At 40.5% G+C, this 27,205-nt stretch overlaps 1 protein-coding gene and 1 non-coding gene across 14 annotated transcripts in view; both read right to left on the bottom strand.

The window, feature by feature from the left end:
- The window catches only part of GIT2 (GIT ArfGAP 2), a 62,550-nt gene that overhangs the window by 29,917 nt on the left and 5,428 nt on the right, over positions 1 to 27,205 (bottom strand). For 9 of the 13 annotated variants that reach the window (XR_011646521.1, XM_058281550.2, XM_058281548.2 and 6 more), the window contains exons 3-9: positions 24,161 to 24,273; positions 23,459 to 23,564; positions 21,810 to 21,896; positions 21,567 to 21,697; positions 17,391 to 17,485; positions 4,087 to 4,132; positions 2,956 to 3,007 (exon numbers count right to left, since the gene is read on the bottom strand). Coding sequence is in view for 12 of the 13 variants with exons in the window: in XM_058281550.2 (XP_058137533.1) it covers positions 2,956 to 3,007; positions 4,087 to 4,132; positions 17,391 to 17,485; positions 21,567 to 21,697; positions 21,810 to 21,896; positions 23,459 to 23,564; positions 24,161 to 24,273 (630 nt within the window). In the remaining variant the exon portion in view is untranslated. The remainder of the gene's footprint in view (positions 1 to 2,955; positions 3,008 to 4,086; positions 4,133 to 17,390; positions 17,486 to 21,566; positions 21,698 to 21,809; positions 21,897 to 23,458; positions 23,565 to 24,160; positions 24,274 to 27,205) is intronic. The other 4 variants (XM_058281547.2, XM_058281542.1, XM_058281544.1 and 1 more) reach the window with 1 other exon arrangement.
- LOC111760545 (small nucleolar RNA U3) lies at positions 8,384 to 8,597 on the bottom strand. Its single transcript, XR_002794198.1, has one exon. It is a non-coding gene; the product is annotated as a small nucleolar RNA U3 (small nucleolar RNA).

The raw sequence follows: 27,205 nt of genomic DNA on the forward strand, positions 1-27,205 counted from the left end.
AAAAGCAGGCTATAAAATTCTATAATTATGATTAAGTTTTGATTTAAAAAAAAAAGGGGGGAAGCAGATATGGCTCAACTGACAGAGCATCTGCCTACCATATAGGAGGTCCAGGGTTTGATACCCAGGGCCTCCTGGCCTGCGTGGTAAGCTGGCGTATGCGCAGTGCTGCCGCACACAAGGAGTGCCATGCCATGTAGGGGTGTCCCCTGTGTAGGGGTGCCCCACACGCAAGGAGTGTGCCCCGCAAGGAGAGCAGCCCCACGCAAAAAAAAAAAAAAAGTGCAGCATGCCCAGGAGTGGCGCCACACACATGGAGAGCTGATGCAGCAAGATGACGGAACAAAAAAGAGACACAGATTACTGGTGCTGCCTGACAAGAATGCAAGCGGACACAGAAGAACCCATGAATGGACAGAGAGCAGACAAAGGGGGGGGGGGGAAGGGGAGGGAGAGAATAAAAAATAAATAAATCTTAAAAAAAAAGCACATGAAACAAGAATTGGAAGACGCACACCAAAGTATGGAGTCTGACTCCATAAGAGTACAGTAATTGAGGTTGGTTCCTCCTCTATTTTCCCACTTTTCTCTAATACGGTTGTATTACATTCGTAATTAAAATTAAACCTTGCAAGCTGATGAGGAAGAAGGAGGACTGGAAGCTTGCACTTGCTTCATAAATATTCAGTCTCTTTCCTCTAGGGGGCTGGAAGCTAAAGTTACTATTACTAACAACAACGGCTAACACGAAGAGACTGCCTACATCCTGGGCCCTGTGCTAATGCTGTATTTAATCCTCACAATGCCTATGACAATAGGAATTACCATGATCCCAATGTACATACAAGGAGATAGGGGCACAGCAGAATTAGCTTCCTAAAGTCACAAAGCTAAGAAGTGAGGGACCTGAGATCCAAATTTAAGTCCCTCAAAACATTAACCTTTACTAACTCAAGGGACTTATTAGTGTTTATTATACCCTCACTTTTTCATTTAGGAGAAAGAGAGAAAGGTAGGAAAGGAAGGCGATCCTGGAGGATAAACCCCGAACTGGCACTGGCAGGGGCAGGTGCCCATGGGAGGGGCTCCGTGGATGGGGATCAGTAAGTAGAAGAGATGGCAGGGCACCTTTGAGCAGTTGGGACGTGCAACCCTGCTGTGCCATTATCTCCTCTTTCCAGGAAAGGACACCAACGGCACGAGGCGAAGGAGCCTGGCGGTGCTAAGACTGAGATTTGGCCAGTCCGCGTAGAGCCCAGGTTCTTGAGATAGGTACTAAATTTTGTTCCAGATAACTAGTGCCTGCCATATGCCAGAGATATTACAGGCATAATCTTGGCTTTCACGAAGCGTCAGCCTAACGGATGTAGGACAGTCAAACAGAACTTGGGGTTTTTTCTATGTTTGAAGTATTTATAATAAAAATTTGCTTACTAAACAATAATCACACACTATTTAGTGCTATCTGACTCCAAAGCTTATAATTTTCTTACTATACAACCTCCTTAATTTAAGAAAGGCAGTAAGACACAGACACACAAAATTGTAGATATAGAACACAGACACACCAAATTGCATAAAATACATCATTTATTTCATATTACAATTAAATACTAGTGAAGGATAAGTTCATTTTTTGTAGTATTTGGCACTTAATATTATATGAAATTCTAGTAATGGATCTTCTGTGAAAGGGGCAGCAAAGGGGGAGTCATAAATTAGGGAAGCTGTAATTTCAGTGAAGCTGTGGGAAAATTACTACCTACACGGTGAAGGTGGTTGTATTTCAACTACTTGAGTGATAAAAGGGACGGAAGCTGGGAAAGGAGAACTTTGCAGGCAAAAGAGTATTCCCGACAGAGGACTTGAAGGTGGCAGGTAACAGCTTCGAGTATTAATTAATAAAGAAATACTTAAACACATACACAATGGGACCCAGACAGTAGAGAGGGCAGGATCTGTCTGGAAGGTGAGACTTGGGTGACGCCCTTAAAGGGTACCTTTTGAAAAGTTATGACTCTTGACCTGACCAGACAGCACTGAGGACAGGGAGTGCAATGTGGTTACAGCAGCTGAGGAAGTGTCAGGGTGAGGCTTCACTTGAGGCGACCGAATAAAGGGAAATCTTGCCCAGAGAAGATGCCACTAAGGCAGTGGGCATGCTGGGGAGAAACACACAGATTAAAGTGTGACCTGCAGAACTGGGCAAATTCTGAGCACATAGTCAGAAAATGACCATGAGCTTCCCCGCCCAACCCTCAAAAGGAAGCTTGTCTTTTATTAAGCAAACGCAGAAGAACAGAAAAATATCTTCCTATCATCTTTACCTCGACATTCCTACAAATAAAAGTCAGCTCAGAGCGTCTGCTTAGGGCCAGACCTAAGTGACCTAGCCAAAGTTTATCCTTCTCCATTTCCAACGTAATGAGCATTAATACCAACCTTATTAACTAAATTTGAGATTGACAATGAGCTCTTAAAACCATAAATTTAAAAAACTCTGAAGAATGCATAGAATATGCAAGAGAGTTTCAACAGTGGCTGGGTCCCAAAGTAAATCTACAGTACTCACCATTCCAGCATCAGCTTTTATCATTCTCTAGCATCCTACGTGGCTACAGGAAATAATCCTAAGGAAGGGTGTTTCACATAACTCATCTATGCTGAGAGAAACTAGGGAACTACTGCTAGGAGAAGTAACTTTCTAATGGTCAAAGGCACAGCCTTTACTTTTAAAATGAGAAAATTGGCATTATTTGAAGCAGAGCCAATTAATTAAACTAATAGTATCTTCGGTTTTCATTTCTATATATTCAATGGTCTGCTTCTGATTTAACAATTTCTAGAAGTATGAAATAAAGTCACTGATGCAACTGGCAACTTGTATTGAGAATAAGTATTAGCAGGATACATTAATTCCCATATTTGAGTGCACTGGTAAAGAGACATACTCACAGACTGAAGTTTCTTCTTAGCAGCTTTTGCCAATTCAGACAAATCCAGGCTGCTAAGAGATAATAAGCAAATAAATAAAACCATTTTTGTGAGCTCTGTAGAAGATGAGGATACCCAAGGGATCAAGACATTAATTATAGTTCATGAACACTGTCAGAGCACAATGGAGGTCAGTGAGGAAACTGAACAGAGCAACTTGGTGAAAGTAACTCCTTCTAGAAATACAGCAATCATGTAATATGGTTAAGGGGAAAAAAAAGTCACCTACCAACTAAAAGACAAAATCGACTGCGAGGATAATGTCTAGACTCTTATGTGAAAAGTCACAATTTTTGAAGTATGAAAAAAAAACATGACAGAAGAAAATATGTAAGAGCAGAATGTGGAAAACCAGGATGGCAAGATTACAGCTGGAGTAGCAGTCAATCATTTCATAAACTCTTGACAGAATTCGTGCAAAGGTAACTGGCTAAATACAGGTTTAAGGTTCATTCCTGCAGCAATGAACTAATCTGATCGTACACCATAGCAGGGGTCAGCAAATCATGGCTTGCTTTTTGTTTAGCCCATAAACTAAGGATGGTTTTTATATTTTTGAATGGTTAAAAACAACAAATAAGAATATTTAATGACAAATGAAAATTATATGATATTCAAATTTCAAGTGTCCAGAAACAAAAGAAAATGCTATTGGAATAGACAACACCCATTTACTTTCATATTGTCTGGGGATGCTTTCATACTCCAACTACAGAGGTGAAGAGCTATGAAAGAGACCTTACGGCCCAAAAAGCCTTAAATATTTACTACCTGGTCCTTTACGGAAAAAGTTTGCCAACCCCTATTACAGACAAAGAATATAATCTCTTATATACATATTGTCACATCTGGATAAAATGGTGATAATACCACTGACTTCAATTTTCTAATTAGCAAATTTGTTACTTTTATTTTTTTTTCCCAAACAAAATTTATATGGTGGTTTACTTACAGCCGTCTTATTTCCAAATTGCAGAGCCAAAAAAGAGAAAAATGTATGGGCTTTGTTAAACACAAAATATAACATCTTTCAACACTATACAACCAATGTAATACTAGTGACAAATAAAATTGGTAATTCAATGGCCTTACCTGTCTGCCATTTGAGGTATTATAAAGTGCTGTCCGTTCTTGTGATCTGAAATAGAAACCAAGCCAAAGTTTTGTTCATGTAAAAATCGATTAAGATTTGTAAAGGCAATACCACCATTATGTCTACTTATATTTTGCATTTAGTATTTTTCCATAATTAAGAATTTGAGGAAATGGACTTGGCTCAGTGGATAGGGTGTCCATCTACCACATGCGAGGTCTGCGGTTCAAACCCCGGGCCTCCCTGACCCGTGTGGAGCTGACCCATGCGCAGTGCTAATGCGCTCAAGGAGTGCCACCCCACGCAGGGGTGTCCCCCGTGTAGGGGAGCCCCACGCGCAAGGACTGCGCCCCGTAAGGAGAGTCGCCCAGTGCGGAAAGAAAGTTAAGCCTGCCCAAGAATGGTGCCGCACACACAGAGAACCGATACAACAAGATGACGCAACAAAAAGAAACACAGATTCCCGTGCCGCTGACAACAACAGAAGCGGACAAAGAACATGCAGCGGATAGACACAGAGAACAGATAACCGGGGCGGGGTGGGGGGGGGAATAAATAAATAAATCTTAAAAAAAAAAAAAAAAGAATTTGAAAGGGACATAGACATTGCCACTTAATCAGACAGGCTACAAATTCCTAAAGACCTGGCTAGCAGCAAGGATTGTATGCTTGTTTTCTTCTGGTACAAAAGTCCAGACCTCATTAAGCAGAAACCTATGCTTAACCCAATCCTTACACTTAGTTCATCCCCAATAAAACTGATGAGTCTTCAGTCATGGAGGGGAGCTGGGTTATGGAGCTCAGAGCAGGTTCCACCGGCTGTCTACATGGGATGGGGAAGCTCTGTTGAATTGGGGAGACCTTCAATTTAGTCAATAAGCATAAAACCTCCTGCAGTCAGGGCTGGGGCAGGTGGTCTTTGCAGATCCAATGAGGGGCTCCATCCTCTAAGATGCTTACTTATATTTGTCCTAATTTAGCTTCTGAAGGACGTCCTGGTCATGATCCAATTAATAATGCCGCTATAAGCATTCACTTAGAGGCTTCTGGGTAAACATAGGTCTTTCTCTTGGGTAAATACCTAGGAGGAGTGCTGGGCCACCTGATAAGTGCATGTTTAAGTTTGTACCACTGCCAGACTTTTTTCCAGAGTAGATGTTTTTGTTTTATAATTTTACATTCTGACTAACCTGTATGAGAGTTACAATTGCTCTGCATCTTCCCCAAGCACTTTGTATTGTCAGTTTTTAATTTTTTATTGTAGTCATTCTAATAGGTATGTAGTGGTATTTGATTCTGGTTTTAATTTGCATTTCCTGAATGGCTAATGATGGTAAGCTTCTCATCACGTGCTTTTTTTTATTGCCAAATGGTTGTACTGTCTTTGCCCAGACTATTATTAGGATTTTTATTTTTAATATATATTTTTCTTTATTATAGAAGTTGTGGGTTTATGGAACAATCATGCAAAAAAATAAAGGATTCCCATATACCACCCCACATCAACATCTTGCACTGGTGTGGGACATTTGTTACAATTGATGATGGCATATTTTTATAATTGTACTACTAACTACTAATTAAAGTCCATGGTTTGACTTAGGTTTTACTATTTGTTTAGTGAAATTCCATAGATTAAAAAAAATTTTTTTTGTTACCATATACACAATCTAACATTTCCCCATTTAATCATATTCATATATATTTCAGGGCTATTAATTGCTTTCATAATGTTGTGCTACCATCACCACCATTCATTACCAAAACACTGCTATCATTCCAAACAGGAACCTTGTACATTTTAATTAAGACTTAACTTCTCATTTCCTTTCCCCACTCCATCCCCTGGTAACTTATATACCAGATTCTAACTCTATGAGTTTACTTATTCTTATTGTTTCAAATCATTTTTGTCTTTTTACCCTTTTTGTTACCCTTTCTGATTTTTTATTTCTACACTCTCCATCAAATCTTTCTCTCCTGTCTTTTCTTTTCTGGTTGCAGAATTCCTTTAACTGTTTCCTGCAGAACTGGATTCTTGTTTACGGACTCTCTTAGTTTCTCTTTATCTGTGAATATATATATATATATTTAGATGGCTCATATTTAAAATTTTTTTCTCTTCCCATTAAAAAAAAATTAAAGGTAATAGATCACAAGGAATGTTACATTAAAAAACATAAAAAAGCAAAAAACATAAGAGGTTCCCAAATAACCCACTCCCTACCACATCATTTTTGTAAATTGTAATTTTTTTAAGATATATACATCACACAAAAAAAGTTACACTAAAAAATATAAGAGGTTCCTGTATACCCCCCCACACTCCTCCCTCACCCACAACCTCCCTCATCATTGTGGCACACTCATCGCACTCAGTGAACACATTTTGGGGTACTTCTGAACATTTTAAACTCACTGTCCATCATATTTGAAGGACAGTTCAGGTGGATAAAGAATTCTTGACATGCAGTTTTTCTCTTTCAGTACCTTAGTTATATCATACCGTGGCCTTCTCACCTCCATGGTTTCTGAAGAGAAATGTGCCCTAAGTTTCATAGGTCATCCCATGCATGTGATGTTTTGCTTCTCCCTTGCTGCTTTCAGAATTTCTTCTCTATCTTTGCCATTTGGCATTCTGAATATCATGTGCTTTGAAGTAGGTCTATTTGGGTTTATGGTGACTGGAGCATGCTGTGCTTCCTGACAGGTATATTCATGTTTTTCACGAGAGTCAGGAAATTTGGGGCCATTATCATACTCTTTCTGTTCCTTTTCTCTTCTGGATCTCCCATGACATGTATGTTGGTGTGCTTCATGTTATCATTCAACTCCCTAAGGCCCCTGCTCAATTTTTTCCATTCTTTTTTCTGTTTTTCTCTCTTACAATTTCAGCTGTTTCGTCTTCTATGTTTGATTTGATTCTTCCATGATTTCAAATCTGCTGCTCTAAGCCTCTGTTTTATTTTTAATCTCACTTCTTCTACCTTTTATTCCTATAAGTTCTGTTATTTTTCTTTTCAAGGTTTCAAAAATTTCTTCATGCTCGCCCAGTATCTTCTCCTTCCCGACCCCCTGCCCAGATGACTCCCTCATCTGTCTGCTTATTGTGTGCTCGCTGTTTGCTTTTTGTGTCTGTTCAGTGTCTCTCCTTATTGTGTCTGCTAGTCTTCTTTAGGAGTCACTGCAAACGAAACCAAGGACCTCCTATGTGGGAAAAGGGTGTCAAACTGCTTGAGCCATATCTGCTCCCCCAGTGTCTTCTCTCTCTCTCTGCCACCCCCCCTTCCCCACCGCCCTGTTGTCTGCTCTCTCTGTCCATTTGCTATGCATTCCTCTGTGTCTGCCTGCATTCTCATCAGGCGGCTCTGGGAATCTATGTCTCTTTCTGTTGCGTCATCTTGCTGCATCAGCTCTCCATGTGGGTGGCACCACTCCTGCATGGTCTGCACTCCTGCATGGGGAGTGCTCCTTGTATGCAGCGGTGCTCTGCATGGGCCAGCTGGCCCTGGGTATTGAAACTTGGACCCCCCATATGGTAGGTGGAAGCTCTTATCAGTTGAGCCACATCTGCTTCCCCGCAGTGTCTTCTTAATGTCTTTTATTTCTTTAGTCATGTTGTCCTTCAACTCCACGATTTCATTTAGGAAATTTGTATGAACAGCACTGATTGTTTCAAGTCCTGTGTCTTGTCTGGAGCTCTGATTTGTTCCTTTGCCCTTAGCTGTTTCTTCCTTTTTCTTAGTATGGCCTGTAATTTTTTGTTTATGTTTAGGCATCTGAATATGATGGTGAGTTTACTCTGACAGTCAAATTCTCTCTCTTGCCTAGAGAGTTACTGTTAAGTAGCTGTGTGCTGCCACTGCTCCTTGATTTTTGATTCAACTTGTTCTAGATCTTTAGGACTGCCCCTGTTTACCTGCTAACCCAGGGCTAAGGACCCAGTATTGGAGTGCAGGTCAGTTTCCAAGGGCCTTGGAGAGGGGGGCAGTAAAGATACCAGGCTGCCTCTTTATTTATTATTGTTTTTCCCTTCTTTGCATGCTCTTTCCTAATATGCGAGCAGATAGTGCTCTTTGGGTCACCTCTCAGCTCAGACCCCAGACACTATACATTGAGTGCTGCAAAAGCAATGTCCCTGAAGGCAGGAAGGCAGGGCAGCCTCACTAACAAACTTATTCAGAAGCTGCTCTCCTCCCTTGGCTGACCACACCCTGCCTCTCTCTGCCTCCTCAGCAACCAGTCCAGGGCAATAGAGAGGGTATTTGAGAATACAGATTTTTTTTGGAAGTGAAAACCACTCAGACAGCATTCTCTCTCTCTTACTCTCCCCAAATGGAAGAGAAGATCAATAGCAAAAGGTAGTTGCAAGAAAGCAATGCCTACAGCCGACTTCATGCTCAGGAGAGAACCCTGTGCCTCCTCCTGATGGCTTTTGGTGCCTTACACGTAGTTCAGAGAACCTTCTCTAGTAACGAACTTCAGAAATGATCCCTGTAAGTACAGTCTTTTCTTCTTTTTTTAAAAATTTATTTATCTCCCCTTCCCCCCATGTGGTAGGCAGACGCCCTATCCTTTGGGCCAAGTCTGCTTCCCTCTTCTTTTTTTTAATGTAAGCATTTAGAGCTAGAAATTTCCCTCTTAGCACCACCTTTGCTAAGTCCCATGGTATGTTCTATTTTCATTTTCATTTGCCTCAACATATTTCTAATTTCGCTTTTGATTTCCTCTTTAACCCTCTGGTTGTTTAATTCCTACATTTTTGTGAATTTTCCTTTTCTCCCTCTGTTACTGATTTCTAGTTTCATTCCATTGTAGTTGGAGAATATACATTGTATATTTTATTGATAAATTTACTGATAAATTAAATATTTATTTATGTATTTTTAAATTTATTGAGACTTATTTTGTGACCCAATATATTGTCTATCCTGAAGAATGATCTATGTGCACTCAAGAATAATGTGTATTCATTCTGGTTTTGTTGGGTGTGGTACTCTGTATATGTCTGTTAGGACTAGGTGGTTTAGCATATTATTCATGTCCTGTACTTCCTTACTGGTCTTCTGACTAGATGTACCATCCTTTTTTTTTTCCTTTCAAAGAGAATTTATTATTTGCTGCCATGGTTAAGTATAACATACTACTTGGGTGCACACTGTAGCCATGGGGACAAGGGCAAACGAGACAGTTATGTTTCTAAAGAAAGGAAACAACAGAATACTCGAGTACTTTCATTTGGAAGCATATATGCATTTAACTAAATTATGTAAAAGATTCATATGTCCCTGAATTTGTACTTATAGATCTTCAAATACTTGCGATTTCACATGCTTTAGAAGATGAAAAATCCATGAAACAAATTCCAAAATTTCAGATATGTGGGTGGAGAGTTCATTCTAGCGGAGGTGTTTCACTAGACTTTAGAATCAACTTTTCATTCCAAAAACCCATTTTTTTAAAGCAGGGATGGGTCTGCCAACTCCTGTTCTTACATCTTTGCAATTAAACCTTGGTTTGGTTATTGTCTTCTATAAGGTTTCGGACTGCATACACCACCCACTGGGTCAGAATGTTTTATCCATGATTGAGAGTGGTGTGTTAAAGTCTCCTACTATTAATGCAGACCTGTTATTTTCTCCCTTAAAATCTGTCAGTATTCACTTCATACACTTTGGGGCTCTACTGTTAGGGCATATGTGATTGTTATAGGTTCCTATTGAATTGTCTCCTTTATCACCATGTAATGACCATCTTTTCCCCTCGTAATTGTTTTCTGACTTAAAATCTATTTTATCCGATATTAATATAGCCACCTCAGCTCTCTTTTGGTTACTACTTGCAATGTCATATTTTTTTTCCCATTCTTTTACTGTCAACCTATGTCTATTTCTGACTTTAGGTTGAGTCTCTTACAGACAGCATATAGTTAGGTCATGATTTTTTATCCTTTCTGTCAATCTCTGTCTTTTGACTGGAGAGTTTAATCCATTTACATTTAAAGTCACTACTGATAACACAGGTCTTTCTTTTGCCTTTTTGCTATTTAGCTATTCAGTCTTATACCTTCTTCACCTGTCACTTGTATTAAAGTCTTTTACATTTACTTGCTTTTTGTATTGTATCATATTGAATGGTTTCACATTTCTATCTGGGTATAGTTTCCATCTGTTTTCCTTGTGGTTACCATACGGTTAAAGTGTACTGTTCTAAATACATAACAATTACATTTGGTTTGAACCAATACACCTTTAATAGTTAGTGTACATATACTTTTCCTATATACCTCTATCTCCCCATCAATCCTTTTATATGGTACCACTTGTCTTTGTACACTGTATGTCCAAAAACCTAGATTTATCATTACTGTTCACACATTTGAATTTTAGCACTTGTAGAAAGTAAGAAGTAGAGTTATATACCAAACCACCCGATACAATAATACCTGCATTTGTAATTATCCAAATAGTTAACTGCAGGTCTTTATTTCTTTAGGCTACTTTGAAACATTGTCTAGTGTTCTTCTGTTTCAGTCTGAAAAACTCCCTTTAGCATTGCTTGCAGGACAAGTCTAGTGGTGATGCATTCCCTCAGCTTTTGTTTATCTGAGAATGTCTTAATCACTTCCTCACTTTTGAGAGTCTTGCTGGATATAACATTCTTGGCTGGTAGTTGTTTTCCTTCAGACTTTAAGGAAAAGTGCCTTCTTGCTTCCTGATTTCTGATGAGAAACCAGTACTCAACTTTACTGGGATTCCCTTTTCTCTCACTGTTTTCTCCTTGTCCTTTGCATCTGATAGTGCACTGAATTTATGACCAGGATTATTATTTTACATGTTTACCCTGCTTGGTGTTCTTTGAGCTTCTTGGATATGAACATTAATTTTGTTTGCTAAGTCTGGGAAGTTTCTGTCATTATTTCTTTGAATATTCCTTCTGCCTCTTTCTTTCTTCTCCTATTGGCATTTCTGTAATATACATATTATTGTGCTTGATGGTGTACCAGAGAACTTACATTATTTTCACTTTTTAAAAAGATTCATTCATTCATTCATTCATTCATTCATTCATTCATTCATTTATTTATTTCTCTCCCCCCCGCCCCTGGTTGTCTATTCTCTGTATCCATTCACTGTGTGTTCTTCTGTGACCACTTCTATCCTTATCAGTGGCACTGGGAATCTGTGTTTCTTTTGTTGCATCATCTTGTGTCAGCTCTCCACGTGTGCGGTGCCATTCTTGGGCAGGCTGCACTTTCTTTTTTGCAGGGCGGCTCTCCTTACGGGGCTCACTCCTTGTACATGGGGCTCCCCTACATGGGGGACACCCCTGCGTGGCAGGGCACTCCTTGCACGCATCAGCACTGGCATGGGCCAGCTCCACACGGGTCAAGGAGGCCCGGGGTTTGAACCACAGACCTCCCATGTGGTAGGAGGATGCCCTATCCATTGGGCCAAGTCTGCTTCCCACTGTTTTCACTTTTAATATTTCTTTTTCCTTTCTGCTCCTCAGCCTTTCTCATTTCAAGCATCTTTTCTTCACATTCACTGATTCTTTCTTCTGCCAGCTCCAATCTGCTCTTGAAACTCTCCCGGACATTTTTCATTTCAGTTATTGTGATCGTCAACTCCAGTAGTTCTGCTTGTTTCCTTTTTAAAATTTCTCTCAAGACTCTTATATTGTTTATTCATTGTTTTCCTGATATCTTGTTGTTCTTTCTCTGTACTTTTCTTTACTTCCTTAAGCATTTAAGATAATTTTTTTATAGACTCTGGTATTCCACATTCTTTTCTTCTTCATTGGTGTTTTTTTTATTTTTATCCTTTTCCTTTGGGTGGGCCATCATTTCATGTTTTTCTTATTTGTCTTATACTCTTCTGTTGCACACTGTATGTTTTAATATTTTAAAATGTTAAATCTCAGATTTGCTCCCTGGGATGCCTGTTTTTTGGTTTTGTAACCAGATGGTCATAAGACAGAGATTTTCTTGAGCTTCAGCCCTCCCATCAGAAAGGTTTGCCTAAGGCAAATGCACCACGTAAGATTTTCCCTGTCTTACAGGGCCTCTGTTTTGTCCTGGGCTTTTGCTTGTTAGCTGTTTTGGAGTTCCCCTGTTTAAAGAGTTTGGTTGTCCTGTTTCCCATGGGATAAATCTCCATCTCCTGGGTATCGAAGCCAGCAGGCCTTTGTCACAGACAGTCTGCTTCTACAGATATTTATACTCCTTTCTTTTTCTCATGGTGCTTTTGCTTGGAGGGCAAATTCTGGGAGGAGGATCACCCCAGGGAGGACTTTCCCAATTTGGTCTTTCCCCACCATAACACCAGGGAACCACGAAGGGGGTGCATTTCAGGCCAAAGTGTCCTGTGGAGGGGGTCAGGAAGGGTGTTAAAAACTTCTGATAGCTCTTCAAAGCTGAGCTTTCCTGGCTTGCCCAGCAAATACAGCCCTTAAGCTAACTTCTCCCCACAGCCCTGAGGAAACACTGTATCTTCAAATCTCTACCGCCTCTGCCCTTGTCCAGGGAGAGTTGAAACAATGGCTGCCACGGCTTCTGTCCAGGGACCGGACCCCGTGGCCTACCACGAGAGCAGGGGATGGGTGATAGGAGCCACGTGGAGAGAGCAACTTAGTTCTTTACCATAATTTATCAGCCTCTTCCTCCTGTTCTTCCCTGGATGCTATACAGTTTGGCCTCTGGAGTCTCAAAATAATTGTTTCAGACAGTTCTTGCCTGCTTAATAGCTGTTTTGGTGGAAGGATTGAGTCCTGCAGCTCCCTACTCCACTACCCTCCACACAAGTGCACCCCACTACTGTTGAGTTTGAGTTGTTAAATATCCTAGATGCAAGTCCTTTGTTGGATATGTGATTTGCAAATATTTTTTTCCAGTCTGTGGCACGTCTTTTTATTCTCTTAATAGCAGTTTTCACAGAACAAAAGATTTTAATTTTGATAAAGTCCGATTTATCAATATTTTCTTTTATGGATTGTTTTTTGTGTCATAGCTAAGAACTTTACTTAATGCAAGATCATGAGGATTTTTTCCTGCGTTTTCTCCTAGAAGTTTTGTAGTTTTAGATTTTGCATTTAGGCCTATGATCCACTTTGAGTTAATTCTTGTATAAGGTGTGAGGTTTAGGTGAAAGTGCTTGTTTCTGCACATGGATGTCCAGTTGTTCCAAAAACCATAATCGAAAAGACTATCCTTCCACTGAATTGTTTTTTTTCGCATCTTTGTCAAGAATCAACTGAGGGTTGCCGGCTCATGTGGGAATGTGGCCCTGCACAGGAGAGCCGCCCTGTGTGGGAATGCCACCGAGCGCGGGAAAAAGCCGCCCCATGCAGGAGTTCCAGCCAACACAGAGAGCTGGCGCGGCAAGATGATGCCACAGGAGAAACAGAGAAGAGAAAATAAGAAGACATAGGAGAACAGGGGAGCTGAGGTGGCACAAGAGACTAATCGTCTCTCTCCCACTCTGGAAGGTCCCAGGATTGGTTCCCAGAGCCACGTAATGAGAATACAAGCAGATACAGAATAATGCACAGCGAATGGACACAGAGAACAGAAAATGGGGGAAATGGGGGTGGGGGGCAGAAATAAATAAAAATAAATCTGAAAAAAAAAAATCAATTGAGGGAAATGGCTGTGGCTCAGGCAATTGAGCTCCTGTCTACCATATGGAGGATCAGGGTTTGATGCCCAGGATGTCCTGGTAAAAAAAGAAAAATGTCATCTTAGACCTGTGTGGCGCAGAGAGGCACAGGCCCCCATACGGTGAAGCAATGCACCAAAAAGACAATGACACAACCAGATAGAAGAAAAAAAAAATCAATTGAACATGTTTGTGCAGGTTTATTTCTGGATTATCTACACTGTTTCATTGATTTATATGTCTATCCCTTCACCAATAACACGCTGTCTTGAGTACTGTAGAGCTATATAGCAAGTCCTAAAATTGGGTGGTATGATTGTTTCTATGTTATTCTTCTTTTGCAGAATAGTCTTGGCTGTTCAAATTCCCTTGCCCTTCCACGTAAATTTTAGAAGCAGCATGTTTGTCTACTGAAAATCCTCCAACCGCATTAAATTTATATTTTTGTAAGTTCATACCTTTCACCAAATTTAGAGAATTTGTAGCCAATATTTCTTCAAATATTTTTCCTGTACTGCATCTCATCTCTTTCTGGGAGTCCAATGGTACAAATGTTAGATCTTTTGGTCTTGTCTCACACGTCCCTGAGATTCTGTTCAGTTTTTTTCCTTCCCAAATCTCTTTCTCTTTGTTGTTCAAATTGGATACTTTCTACTGATCTAGCTTCAATTTATGGGTTCTTTTTCTTTTTTCCCCCTTATTTCTTTATTTTTTAAAATGTTACATTGAAAAAATATGAGGTTCCCATATACCCCCCATCCTCCTCACCCCACTCCTCCCACATCAACAACCTCTTTCATTATCGTGGCACATTCACTGCATTTGGTGAATACATTTTGGAGCACTGCTGCACCACATGGATAGTGGTTTACATTGTAGTTTACACTCTCCCCCAATCCACCCAGTGGGCCATGGCAGGACATACAGTGTCCAGGATCTATCCCTGCAGTACCACCCAGGACAACTCTAAGTCCTGAAAATGTCCCCACATATTTTTCTCTCTCCCTACCCTCAGCAGCTACCGTGGCCACTTTCTCCACATCAATGCTACAATTTCTTCCATTACTAATCACAATAGTTCCATAGGAGAATATCAGTAAGAATACTCTAATCCATACTCTGTCCCTCTAGCCTGTGACCCTGGGATGGTTATGTCCACTCCACCTCTATATCAAGAGGGGGCTTAGATTCCACATGGATGATGGATGCAATTTTCCTGCTTGCAGTTGTAGGTACACTTGGTTTCCTTCTGTGGTGGCTGAACTTCTTCACCTCCCTGTTAGCTGGCCGGGGTAAGTCCAATAAACCAGACGGTAGGAGTTACAAGTTTGCTGAGGCTCACGGCCTGGCTGTCATATGGATAGTTTAGAGAGTCAGGTCTTCTGAGTATACGCCAACCCCAGTGCCAACCATAGGTCTCGTAAAAGTAACAGAAGAGGCATGTGTGGAAAGGTCATATCTGAGTCCAACACCATCATACTCAGGAACACAAACTCCAAAATAGGGCCAACTGACATAGCATTGAACTCTGGAACCATGTGCCATGACTAGAAACTGTGGGTCTCTGTAACCCTCAGGAGAACCAGTACCTGGGCTTTTATCTACATTGGCTGTCTCTGGGACCCTGCTGAGGTATGCATAAGCATTACCCCTGATGACCTCCCAACTATTTTGGAGACTCATAGCCATATAAACTCATCTGTCCTTTCCATTTCCCCCTTCTATCCAAAGTCATAAAGCAGTTTTTAACACCTGATATTACATGTGGGCTGAGATATTCTGCTGGTCTGAGTTGACCTTTTTGTTCAAGGTCTTTTTCTAGTTACATCATCAGCTGGTGCTTGGTAGTAATCCCTCAGTGCCAGGGATGCTCATCCCCTGGAGTCATGTCTACGAACCTTTTTTGTCATCTCCATTTTGTTACTGAGCCCATCCAGTGTGGTTATAAACTTTAGTTATGGTATTTTCTCAGTTCTCCATTTCTGTGCTGAGACTTTCTGTATTTCTACTTGTCTCAGGAATGTTTGTTTATTTCTTGGAGCGTGGTCTTACTACATGCTTCAAAATCTTTGTCTGATAATTCCAATGTCTCTGTCATCTCGGGATTGGCATCTGTTGACTATCTTTTCTCTTTCAAGTCTTCGAGATTATCCTGGTTCTTCATGTGTTGGGTAGTACGGTATCCTAGACATTTTGAATATTATGATATGAGACTCTAAGTCTTCTTTAAATTCTATGGGTCATGTTAACGTTTTTATTTTAGATGGCGACTGGCCAGGTTAGGTTCTGCCTCTTAGGCCAAGTGGTGAGAGAATAGAGAGAAAAATAAAGGCCATCAGGATTCCCCTCATGCCCCTGGTCAGAGTTTTAGGCACCTGTGTTATCACTGCTATTGCAGCCTACAGCCTGGAACGGGAGAGAACAGAGGAAAAATAAGAAGGAAAAAAAAAAAAAACACCCAGGGAAATTCCCCTATTCTTTTTCCTGTAGGAGCCCCATTTCTTGCTCCTCAGACCAGAAAAGGAAGACTTCTCTACATCTATTATGCAGTTCCAGGTTTCAGACTATCATTGACTCCACATCAGAAGAAAAATAAACAGGACACTCACCATCAGTTTGGTAGCACTCTGAATTCCCTAATCTGCCTGCTAGCATCTACTTTTCAGAGTCTTTATATAGGTGCCTTTGGTCCAGGGTGTTTTAGCTGCATTCAGTAGGAGGGACAAGGTGGCACATGCTTATTCCATCTGGAACCACATGAGGAGTTCTTAGCTTTACAAATACAGTCAGGGTTGAGAACCACTGTATAAGTCTATAAGGATATTCTACGTCAGAGGTTGGCAAACTTTTTCGGTAAAGGGCTATTGTGTCTCTGTAACAACTATTCAACTCTGCTACTGTAGGGCAAAAGGAGCCACAGATGATATGCAAATGAACGGGCATGACTATCTTACAATAAAGTTTTATTTAGAAAAACAAGTGACAGGCTAGATTTGGCCAAAAGACTGGACTGGAGTTTGCCAACCCTTACTCTACATCACAAATAGAACTGGTAATGGCAAAGTTCATTTTTGGAGTCTATTCATTCCTTAGATAGCAGAATTCTTCAAATAACTATAAAAGCCAGTGCTTTGCTCCTTCATTCCTAGTCCACTATGCTCAAGTACCTTGGTACATATTCAGTGATGGCTCAAATAAGCTTTTTTATTTTTATTTTTTTTAAAAATAAAACCACTGAGCTATATCAGTTCCCCTGACCTGGTTTTTTCATTTGTTTGCTTGTTTTTTTTGGTGGTTGTTTTTAGGAGGCACCAGGGACTGAACCTGGGACCTCCCATGTGGGAAGCAGGTGCTCAACCACTTAAGGCACAATTTGCTACCCCAATTATGTTCTTTGAGTCTTGAAATACTTTTCCAGAGCTAAAATAAAAGATTTGAAAACTGAAAATTCAAGGAAATTTGAATGACTTTCTATCTTTTACGTATAACTAAATTTTCTGCAGTAATAATTTCAAATGACAACACTTATTCACAGTTTTCTTGAGGATTTGTTAAAGCAGAGAAGGTACTAAAAATGAGTGTTCCAGCTTGTTTTCCCAAAGACTTACATATTGGAGGTGTAGAGAAGCTGTTATTCTTTCACTTACCTGGTTTCCTGCCACAGAGATAAAAGGCTAGTCTGTCAGTCAGCTCATACTGTATTTCTACAAGGCGTTCTGCCAGCTCATGGTGCCCTCCTTGCCTATCAAGAGAAAACAATGTACTATTTATATTGTCCACCGTTCAGGGCTTTAGGCTATAAACATACAAAGGTGTCTCCTAAGGCACCTGAGCAGTTTATCAAAGATGGCTTTTCAGAATGATCCACCTTCTTACATGAGGTAAATTGCCAAGGTATTCTTGGATTCCGACCTTTATAAACTGTCTGCACAATCTGAATTACCCCATTTCCTTTACTAATTCATAAAACAGATATTCAATAATGAATTCAAGGACTCAAAAAGGGGACAGAGAATAACTTCATCTAATGAGGTGAGAAGACAAAATTAGTAAATGGTCTAGGTTAGAGGTTCTCAAAAATAAACTAGAGTTCTTTCAAAAACATACAGATGTACAGGCCCCAGCCCTGGAAATTCTCAATCAACAGGATGGGATGGAGCCCAGGCACTGATATTTTGAAAAAAGTCCCTCCCCCAGATGATTGTGTTGCAGCCAGTCTGACTCTTGATGAGTCTAGTTACTACTTCCAAGGCTTCATTTCAGGGAGAGACCACAGACCAACCTAATAAACAGCTCACAACACCTGTAGCTACTTTTGCCTCCTTAACTCTTATGTCCATAATAGAAAATAATATGTTTACCTTTCCTTATTCCTGAAATAAATATTTAGACTTCTTGAAATCCTTTCAGTAACAAGGCATATAAATAAATCATTAAGTTTAGAGACTATTATGTGCAAGGTACACATGAGGAAATTCTAAGGTAAGTGAAAATATAAATATCATTTACTGAGGGCTCTCTTACCCTTAAAAGATCAACTCTTGTTTCAGCCAGTTTCTCTTCCCATTATTTGAGACGCTACAAAATATCCTCCAACCTTTCACACTTCTTTGATTTTTAAAACACACATCTATTTTTTTTTTCTTATTTAACATCTGTGAATTCAGAATATAGCCTATAATTGATGACACAACATCATTTAATTGCCTGAATTTTTATCAGACATATGGAATAATGATGCATTGTATACCTGATGGAATCATATTGTTGAAATACTGTATTCAGCCATAACTGGAAATTTTAGCTCATATGATTCTTAGACACGCTCTGCTCTATCCAGTCAGCTGTCCTGCTGTACTGACCATCTCTACTTCCAAATTTTGACTCACGTCTTCCCTTTCGCCTTCATTGACTTATATCCAACCCACTTTTTAAAGACAATCTAGGGCGGCAGACTTGGCCCAGTGGTTAGGGCGTCCGTCTACCACATGGGAGATCCGCGGTTCAAACCCTGGGCCTCCCTGACCCGTGTGCAGCTGGCCCACGCGCAGTGCTGATGCGTGCAGGGAGTGCCCTGCCATGCAGGGGTGTGCCCCACGTAGGGGAGCCCCACGCGCAGGGATTGCGCCCCGTGTGGAGAGCTGCCCAGCGCGAAAGAGAGTGTAGTCTGCCCAGGAGTGGTGCCACACACACGGAGAGCTGACACAGCAAGACAACGCAACAAAAAGAAACACAGGGAAACGGACTTTGGCCCAGTGGTTAGGGCTTCCGTCTACCACATGGGAGGCCTGCGGTTCAAGCCCCGGGCCTCCCTGACCCGAGTGGAGCTGGCCCATGTGCAGTGCTGATGCGCGCAAGGAGTGCCGTGCTACACAGGGGTGTCCCCCGCGTAGGGGAGCCCCACGCGCAAGGAGTGCACCCATAAGGAGAGCCGCCCAGCGCGAAGGAGGGAGCAGCCTGCCCAGGAATGGCGCCGCCCACACTTCCCGTGCCGCTGACGACAACAGAAGCGGACAGAGAAACAAGACGCAGCAAAAAGACACAGAAAACAGACAACCAGGGGAGGGGAGGGGAATTAAATAAAAATAAATCTTTAAAAAAAAAAAAAAAGAAACACAGATTCCCATGCCGCTGACAACAACAGAAGCAGACAAAGAAGACACAGCAAATAGACACAGAGAACAGACTCAGAGAACAGACAACTGGGGAGAGATATAAATAAATAAATCTTTAAAAACAAACAAACAAATCCATCCAACACCGTCCTTTGCCATGTCTTCTATCTGTGAGTCCCCACCCACCACCCCCTAATCATAATTTAATCATGCTCAGGTACAGACCAGTTTACAAACAAAATCCAGTATTTATTTTTGGAATTCATAGGTATATCAAACTGCTACACTCCATCCTCTGAATTCCAAAAAGACACTACAATATTAAGAAAAAGAACCTTAAATCAGTACCAATGCAAGTACTAAATATATCACAATCAATTTAAAGAAATATAGGGGGGAAGCGGACTTCGCCCAGTGGTTAGGGCGTCCGTCTACCATATGGGAAGTCCACGGTTCAAACCCCGGGCCTCCTTGACCAGTGTGGAGCTGGCCCACGCGCAGTGCTGATGTGTGCAAGGAGTGCCATGCCATGCAGGGGTGTTCCCCACGTAGGGGGATCCCCACGTGCAAGGAATGCGCCCCATAAGGAAAGCCGCCCAGTGCGAAAGAAAGTTCAGCCTGCCCAGGAATGGCGCCGCACACATGGAGAGCTGACATAACAAGATGATGCAACAAAAAGACACAGATTCCCATGCCGCTGACAACAGAAGCGGACAAAGAAAAACACGCAGCAAATGGACACAGAGAACAGACAACTGGGCTGGGGCGGGGCAGGGCAGGGAACGGGAGAGAAACAAATAAAAAAAATAAATAAATAAAAATAAAAACAATCTAAAGAAATTTCTTAATGATTTGGGCCACAATGATTGGACCCTTAAGATCAATTATTCATTTTGGCAACAAATCACACACCACCTTGCCTCATTTAACTCTTTTCTGTGTTTATGCATCATCTCTGAGAGGAAAGAGCTTTGCTGTTTCACCACTTTTTCCTCTATGAAACAGAGTGCACAGTGCTTCATAATTAATTAAATTAATTTGAAAAAAGAAAGATTAATCATCAGTCACTGAAGTGATATTAAAGACTAACCTATGGGGAAGCAGACATGGCTCAAATGATAGAGCATCCACCTACCATATGGAGGGTCCAGCATTCAATCCCCAGGGCCTCCTGACCCGTGTGATGAGCTGGCCCATGCACAGTGCTGCCACACGCAAGGAGTGCCATGCCACGTGGGACACCCCGGCAAAGGGGGCCCCCATGTGCAAGGAGTGCACATGGCAGGGAAAGCCTCCCTGCATGAAAAAAACACAGCCCACCCAGGAGTGGCGTCACACACACACAGAGCTGATGCAGCAAGATGACGCAACAAAAAAGAGACAGTTTCCCAGTGCCGCCTGATAATGCAAGAGGACACAGAAGAACAAAAAGAGCAGACAACTAGGGGGAAGGGGAGAGAAAGAAATAAATCTTAAAAAAAAAAAAAAAAAAAGACTAACCAATGGATTTATTTTTCAACATTTCATAGTTAAAAATTTTCAAACAAAGAAAAAAATTAAAGAATCTTAGAATACACACCCTGATGTCCATGACCTAAAATGTGCAATGAACATTTTACCCAGACTTGAATAATCACATGTCTATCCTATGGCTTTGCTTTTAAGTTCAAATGATAACTAAGAGTATTAAAAAACTAAAGAGTGGGTGCAGCAATTTTTTTTTTCTTTTCTATCTGGTTGTGCCATCATCTTTTTGGTGTGTTGCTTTGCTGTGCAAGAGGGCCAGTGCCTTTCCAGACTGAGCAGGTATGGGACGGTTCTTTTTTTTTTCAACCAGGAGGTCTCGGGGACTGAACCTGGGTCCTCTGTATGGTAAATGGGAGCTCAGTTGCTTGAGCCACAGTCACTTCCCTCAGCAATTCTTGATACTTGATTTGGACTCTGATAATGGCTTAAAAGCCACTGAGTTTAAAGAACAAGTAAGAAACTAGAAGCTAGGCAGACTGGCTTATGATTCCATCCTTTCCTGACTTGCCAGGCTCTGAGATTATATGCATTTGAAATGTCTTCATCTGTAAAATAACAGTATGTAAATCTATAAAGCAGTTACATGCTGGCTGTCCACAATTTAGCCACTCAGCAATGAATCACGTGTAACATAAATAATCCCCAACAGAGAAGAGAGACAAGAATTTCTAGCTCCCTTACCTGGCATAATCAACAGGAGTTTTCCCACTAGAATCTTGTGTGCCTGGGTCTGCTCCATACACTGCCAATAATTCAGCCTGTAAAATCTGCCCTGCTTTAGAGGCAACATGGAGTGGGGTGTTTCCTTTTTCCTAAGAATCATTAATGAAAAGTAGACAAAAGCAAATTAAATAAACTCAAAGCTACACGAACACAACCCACTTAGTTTCAATTTAATATATGAATCAATTCATGCTTTCTTACAGGGTGAAAGAAGTTGGCTTGTGCTCCTAAAGATAACAGCCTCAAACAGGTTTCAAGATTACCTGTTCTCACACTTGAATGGAGTTGCTGAAAAACACACCACACACAAAGAATATTTGTTAAAAACAGCAAGAATGATGCATTACAGCAGCTGGCAGAGCATTTATAATATACATCACAATAGTCATAAGTCATCTCTATTTGGCTTAGTAAGGTGATGAAGTAGGTCCACCCTTGCTAGTCACTACCACCCTGGGGCTATAAGGGGTCAGGCCCATTTTACTGATAAAGAAACTGGGGCTGTGAAGGCTGACCTGCCCAAATATGTGACTTGTCCAAGGGAGTGGCACAACCAGAATTTGAGTGAGAGGCAGTATGAAGAGGTGTGGTTGAGTAAGACTCTGAAATCTTTCAAACCCCACCCCTTTTCAAGCTGCACGGCCTTGAGAAAGTTCTGGAAGCTCTCTGAGTCTCAGTTTCCCCATCTCTAAAATGGCAAAAATAAAGTCATCTGCCCACAGAGTTACTGTGAGGATTCAGTTATATAATTAATGGAGTGCCTAACAATGAGTCTGGTATGTAGGAAATGATCAAGAAACACCGCTTCCATTTTCAGTTGTTGCTATTGAACCAAAGACTTCAGGGCTTCTAATTCCACCCTGTGTAAGCTACAGGAGTCTGCCTTATACTGTACACTCTCTATAACACTGTTCTTGGCCTATGCACAAATTTTTTTTTTTAAGTAGGTACTGGGGATTGAACCTGGGGCCCCGTACATGGGAAGCAGGCACTCAACCACTGAGCAACACCCACTCCTCTACAATGTTTTAATGAAGCCTTTAGGTGGGAAACAGGACTGTGGTATACTAAATCCTGTACAATAGCAGAAGAGCTCTTACTCATTCAGAAAACGAGGTGCCTTCCTTAAAATCTAACCTAGAATTGTCCAAAATGCAATAACCCTTATCCTGGGAATGGAGAAAGCCACTCTAACATCTGCAACCAAGTCTTACTGAATGTGAGTGTCCATGCTTTGTGTGAGCAGTTTTCAAAAGCAGTGCTTTGAAAATAAAAATACACATTTCCTATGGTAGCTCTCAAAAACATAGTAAGGGCCACATAAAGAAAACTGTATGTTCATTTTTACAAATACCATAAACCATTCCACATAAACCACAGTTTTGAGTTACACCTTGCTTTCTGAAGATCCTACTCACTATGCAATCCAGAAACCTGAATAAATTCCCCTTCTTCCTCTGGTGCTTTTTCTAGTCCTTACTAGGAACAAACAATTGTCCTGACAAGTTTCTAGTCCCTTCTAGAAACAAATTCTCAAACAGTTCCTATTTCAAAGTTAGGCAAATGAACCAAAAAGCTTATAGAAATAAAATTTTAAACCCATATCTGATGGGAAAAAACCAAAAACAAATAGTTTTCTAGAGACTTATTTTTCCTCTCTGCCCTTGTACCTCCACTAACAGGAATGGCTGCCATTTGATTTAAGATTAAAGAGGAAACCTATTGCACAAAAGCTATTATTAATTATTCAGGGATCATAAATGAAATTTTCTCCCCCTTTTCTTCTTTTCTTGAAGGTTTTTTTTTTTTTCCACCCTGCTCTTTTACATATTTTTAAAGGTGCAACCCACCTTACTAAGATCTTTGGCAGTCACACTATCGTCATCTCGGCAGGGCAAGCGATGGACAAATGCTAACATCTGATACTTGGCTCTGATGAATTCTGCTTTATTGGGACTGATTTGAAAACAAAAAAGAAAACAGTTCACTTGCAGTTCAGATACGACATTCCCCATTCTTTCTCACTGCGAAAAGAAGAGGAAGTGACCCCCATCCCCCACTAGAGAATATAATGAACAGCACTGAAATAAGTTTCAGTGCTCTTGAAGACCTGCAGTCTAACAATGTGTGCTAGTCATGACAAAGGCCAGGATGGCAGAACACCTGCTTTTTATAGCATCTTTCTTCTCTATGTAATTTTCTTAATTGACCCAGCAACCTTGAGAAAGCAACATTCAGTCCCATTTTACAGGTGAGGCATCAGGCAGACTGGGGCCCAGAACCTAGATTTCTGGTCTGACTGCCCCTTCTTTGAGCATCCAACTTTAAGCCTAATTACATCAACAGCCTCTGAGCCTTGGTATCAACCTGGAGAAACCATTTAGTTGTGCTGGGTAACCATGCTCCTTCAGCATTAACAGCAAGGAGCCCAAAGCACAACTGGGGTCACAAACTCCTCTGCCTTGTGGAGGCTAGTCAAAAATAGCTGCACTCCTTTCAGTGGGCCCCGTTGGTTATAAAGAAATAAAAGTATTTATAAACGTTCCACTCACTGTACTTTATCCTGTGGATTAGCTTTTCGTCTTCCACTCATAATAGAGGCAGGATCCAGCAACGAATGCTCCCATATAGAATTAGCACCATTATTATATAAGGTTTCAACCATCTACAATCAAGCAGTAGAAAACCACCTTTTAATTTCTTGCCACAAATCACTGACGAGAATCAGTGACTGAATCGGGAAAAACAAAGCCACACCACAAACACTAGTGTGACTAAGATATCACATCATTGTTTTCCGGTTTTAGAATGGGAAAAGATGAACCTGCACGCAAGACTCCAGTTTGACCAGAAGGATGGCGACATACCTAAACAGGTTTGATTATATTATTCTTATAAATTATGAAGGAAGAACACTTAAGATACTTTAGGGCAGTGTCTCCGAAGCTTGATCAAATATTATTTTCAAGACTCTTAATCTGTGTACCACTTATACCAATCACTTGGTTGTTCACTTTAAGTACATTCACTTTTTAAAACTTTACCAGCAATTATGCTTTGATATGCTATATTTTTTCTTACACACATTAAAATAATGCAACTATTAAAATAAATATTTGAGTATTACCTACATCTGTCTTGAGTACCACCGGTGGTTCACGTAATATTGCTTTAGGAATTGTTGCTTTAGGATCAACCCTGCCATTTTAAACTACTCATGTCTGGACTTTTTGCAGATCTATAATATAATCAGGCTTTGTAAAGACAGACCTGGGAGCAGTAAACACTCACTTTCAAGCAAAAGTTATTAAAAAAATGTATTTCCCAATGTAGACAATATGGATGAACCCTGAGGACATTATGATGAATGAAATAAGTCAGACACAAATGGACAAAAATTGCATGGTCTCACTAATATAAACTAAATACAAAGAATAAGCACATAGAGTTAAAATCCAGAGTATAGGTTACTAGGAGATAAGATGAGGGCTGAGAAAGGGTACTGATGCTTAGTGTATATAGAATTCTCAATTAGCTTGACTGTAAAAGTGTGGAAACGGATAGAGTGGATGGTAACACATTATAGTGAGCATAACTAACACAGCTGGTTTATAAATCGGATTGTGGCTGAAAGGGGTAGTCTGGGGACTTAAACGTCAGTTGAAAGAAAGCTACAGGATAATCTAGGGACTGAATAACATAGGAACCTGGGGTGGATGAGGATTGTAGTTTTTGTAGTTAAGAGTACAAATACAAGAATGTTCTTCTATGAACTAGAACAAATGTATGTCACTATTACAATGTGGAAAGAATATGGTGATGCGTAGGAAAAATACAATTAATGTAACTTACAGATTATAGTTAATAGCAAAATTTTAATATTCATGCATCATTGTCAAAGAAGATACTGCATCAGTGCTAAAGGTCAATAATAGGGGGGTATGGGATTTTTTTTTTGTATGAAGGAAAACGTCTAAAAATTTACTCAAGTGATGACTGCATAAGTCTGTGATGAAAGTGAGAGCCACTGAGTGTACATTCTGGATGGATTGTACCAGGCGTGGGACTGTATAACACAGTGAATCCTGTGGTAGTGGGTGATGGACTATGGTTCACAGTATAAATGTGAAAGCATTCTTTCATGAATTGTAACAAACGGACAATACTAATACATGGCATTAATAACGGGGGGGTATGAAAAAAACATACTAAGTGTAAGCTATGGACCACAGATAGTAGTAATATTTTGATGATATTCTTTCATAATCTGTAACACATGTTCCATAACAATACCAAGTGTTGGTGGAAGGGTGATGTATGGGAATTCTGCATGTTATGTATGATTGTTTTGCAAGTGTACAATTTTAATTAAAAAATATATTACTAAAAAAAAAAGTACTGGAGGCCTAAGGAGGGCCTATTATCTAATTCTACAAAGAAGTCACATCATTAATAAATGAGTCAAGTTCTGACTTATATCTTAGTTACTTCCCTTTCATCATACTCATGAATATAAACAGAAATGCCAAACATTCATGTCAAAATGACACTTGTTCATCAATTGCTATGGATATAGGGTTCAGCAAAAATCAACAAAAACATTCTGTGGGGAAGTGGTTGTGGCTCAACTGATAGAGTGTCTGCTTACCATATGGAGGGTCCAGGGTTTGATACCCAGGGCTTCCTGACCTGTGTGGTGAGCTGGCCCCCATACAATGCTGCCATGCACAAGGAATGCCCTGCCACACAGGGGTGTCCCCCGTGTAGGAGTGCCCCACGCACAAGGAGTACACCCTGCAAGGAGAGCCGCCCTACACGAATAAAGTGCCGCTCGCCCAGGAATGGCGCTGCACACATGGAGAGCTGACACAGCAAGATGATGCAACAACAACAAAAAGCAACAGAGTTTCCTGGTGCCACATGACAAGAATGCAAGCAGACACAGAAGAATACGCAGTGAATGGACACAGAGAGCAGACAATGGGGGGGAAGGGGAGAGAAATAAATAAAAAATAAATCTAAAAAAAAAATTCTGAGACTCTAGATGTTAGATGGCATTTACGATAAAATGTTATTCATTTTAATATTATTTGTAAATTGTGTGCTATACATCCTTTATAGCAATAAAATTCACAAAACACTTATTAAATAAAAAAAGCCGTATCTCCCAATTTCATTTCAAAGCAGTTTCTGACATGGCAACCTGGCCCCAACTGTTTTTAACATTAGTGGGGATATTTTCACATCAGTCCAAACCCACTTGCTCATAGAGGCAGCTGCTATAGTTTTTAGCAAAATGTGCACTCAAGACAAATGCAGGTGAAACACATGCTCAATTCTGAGTTCCAGCAGAACTTGAAGAATGTGTATTCCAAAATAGAAACATAAGTGATAATACATTTGACTTGAAATAAACCAAAAAGTCCACCTAACAATTAGCAGGGCATCAGATACTCAACCAAAACATGTTAACTTAATTTGGTCTCTGACTACTCAAAAGAACTTTAAGAAAACTTAGATGTTTCAGAAATTTGAGAAATCCCAGTTCATGTTTGTATGAAAGCAGAAAAAAATCTCCCAAAAATATTTGCAGGTAC

Source organism: Dasypus novemcinctus, chromosome 19, assembly GCF_030445035.2.
Source record: "Dasypus novemcinctus isolate mDasNov1 chromosome 19, mDasNov1.1.hap2, whole genome shotgun sequence".
Classification (NCBI taxonomy): Eukaryota; Metazoa; Chordata; class Mammalia; order Cingulata; family Dasypodidae; genus Dasypus; species Dasypus novemcinctus.